The following is a 1969-nucleotide window of genomic DNA, read 5'->3' on the forward strand; positions in this document are numbered from 1 at the left end:
TAACGACCACGTTACTAACTTAACAACTGCAGTGAGTCACTTCACAACTGTGTTGAGAAAGGTCGTAAAATGGGGCAAAACTCACTCAACAAACGTTTGGCTTAACAATGGGACGCTTGGGCTCAACTGTGGTCATAATCTGAGGACTTTCTGTGTTCCAGTGCCTGCTCAGTTTCGAGAGAAGGGCTCCCTAATAGAGATAGCAGCTCAACCCTTTCGCACCTCCTTCCGGTTGTATTTTCGTGGGCTGCACACAACCCCTCTTTTGCACAAGGGAGTCTGTTGTTCCTGGTTGTGACAAGGCTCCGATCTGCTCTCCTCTTCTTTGTCTCTGTGTGAGGAAACACCCCCCCCCCCCCCGCAAGCTCTGAGACCCCAGATACCTACACGGTGGCCTTCAGGATATCGGAGTGGATACGGGCGACTCCATTGACAGCGTGGGAACCCACGATGCAGAGATGCGCCATGTTGATCCGTTTGACGCTTCCTTCTTCCACCATGGACATGCGGCGCATCCGGTCCAGGTCTCCCGGGAAGGTGGCGTAGACTTTCTGCAGAAGACAGGGAACGGCCCCCCCAAAGATGCTGTTAAGGGACTCATGACAAAGGACTGGATTCACACACAGCCCTGGTGAGGCTTTCCCCGGCGGTGGAGCTGATGTGGGAATGCCACCGTAATCCCTGGAAACAGTTGGAGAACAACCAGATCTCTCTGAGGGACCCAAGTAGCAACAGAGATGCAGAAGGAGGAAGAGACGAGAGAACCAGCTGGAATGGAGTAGCTGGGAAATGGGTTTGATTGGCTGGCTGGGCCCTTAAAACATAGAATAATAGAGTTGGAAGGGACCTTGGAGGTCTTCTAGTCCAACCCCCTGTTCAAGCAGGAGACCCTCTAACATTTCAGACAAATGTTGCTATCCAATCTCTTCTTAAAAACCTCCAGTGATGGAGCACCAACAACTTCTTGAGGCAAGCTGTTGGTTGATTAGACACTTCTCCTTAGTTCTAGGTTGTTTCTCTCCTTGGTTAGTTTCCATCCGTTGCTTCTTGTCCTGCCTTCTGGGGCTTTGGAGAATAGCTTGACTCCCTCTTCTTTGGGGCAGCCCCTGAGATACTGGAAGGCTGCTATCCTGTCCCCCCTCGTCCTTCTCTTCATTAAACTAGACATATCCAATTCCAGCAGCCGTTCCTTGTATGTTTTAGCCTCCAGTCCCCCAATCATCTCTGTTGCTCTTCTCTGCACTCTTTCTAGAGTCTCAACATCTTTTTTACATCATGATGACCAGAAGCAGATGCAGCATTCCAAGTGTGGCCTTACCAAGGCCTTGTAAAGTGGAACTAACACTTCACGTGATCTTGATGCTCTCCCTGTCCAGGAGCAGTCTATATTGATCTACCTTACTGCCCAAACTATGAGTTGTTTGGCTTTTCGCTGGGGTTGCACTCACGTCGAGGAAACGTTGGTTGATTTCGTAGATGATCTCCAAGTGGCGCGGCAGGAGAGTCTCAAAGAGGTGGACAGGCCAGCGCTCCAGCGCCTCTGGCAGCACGGTGTGGTTGGTGTAGGCACAAGTGCGCACGGTGACGTCCCAGGCCTGCAATGCGGGGAGAGAGCAAAGTCTGCTTGAGGGACAAATCGTTCGCACAATACAGGTGCGAACTTTCAACCAATCTCCTTCGGCACGAAAGCCGGCTGGATGACTTTGGGCCAATCGCCAGGAGACGGTGAGTTCTAGTCCCGCCTTAGGCATTAAAGCCAACTGGGTGACTTTGGGTCAATCACCAGGAGACGGTGAGTTCTAGTTTTGCCTTACGCATGAAAGGCAGCTGGGTGACTTTGGGCCAATCACCAGGAGACGGTGAGTTCTAGTCCCGCCTTACGCATGAAAGGCAGCTGGGTGACTTTGGGCCAATCACCAGGAGACGGTGAGTTCTAGTCCCGCCTTAGGCATGAAAGGCAGCTGGGTGA

At 51.8% G+C, this 1969-nt stretch overlaps 1 protein-coding gene across 1 annotated transcript; it reads right to left on the reverse strand.

Moving 5' to 3' along the window:
• Positions 1–387: 387 nt before the first annotated feature.
• LOC107302072 (glycogen phosphorylase, muscle form-like) lies at positions 388–1595 on the reverse strand (the record flags this gene model as incomplete). Its single annotated transcript, XM_015831196.1, has 2 exons — positions 388–551; positions 1449–1595. Coding segments are annotated over 2 exons (311 nt in total), but the record flags the coding sequence as incomplete, so codon positions are not given.
• Between the last annotated feature and the right edge of the window lie 374 nt (positions 1596–1969).

Source organism: Protobothrops mucrosquamatus, unplaced genomic scaffold (assembly GCF_001527695.2).
Source record: "Protobothrops mucrosquamatus isolate PMUCROS unplaced genomic scaffold, P.Mucros_1.0 scaffold25181, whole genome shotgun sequence".
In the NCBI taxonomy this organism is placed as follows: domain Eukaryota; kingdom Metazoa; phylum Chordata; class Lepidosauria; order Squamata; family Viperidae; genus Protobothrops; species Protobothrops mucrosquamatus.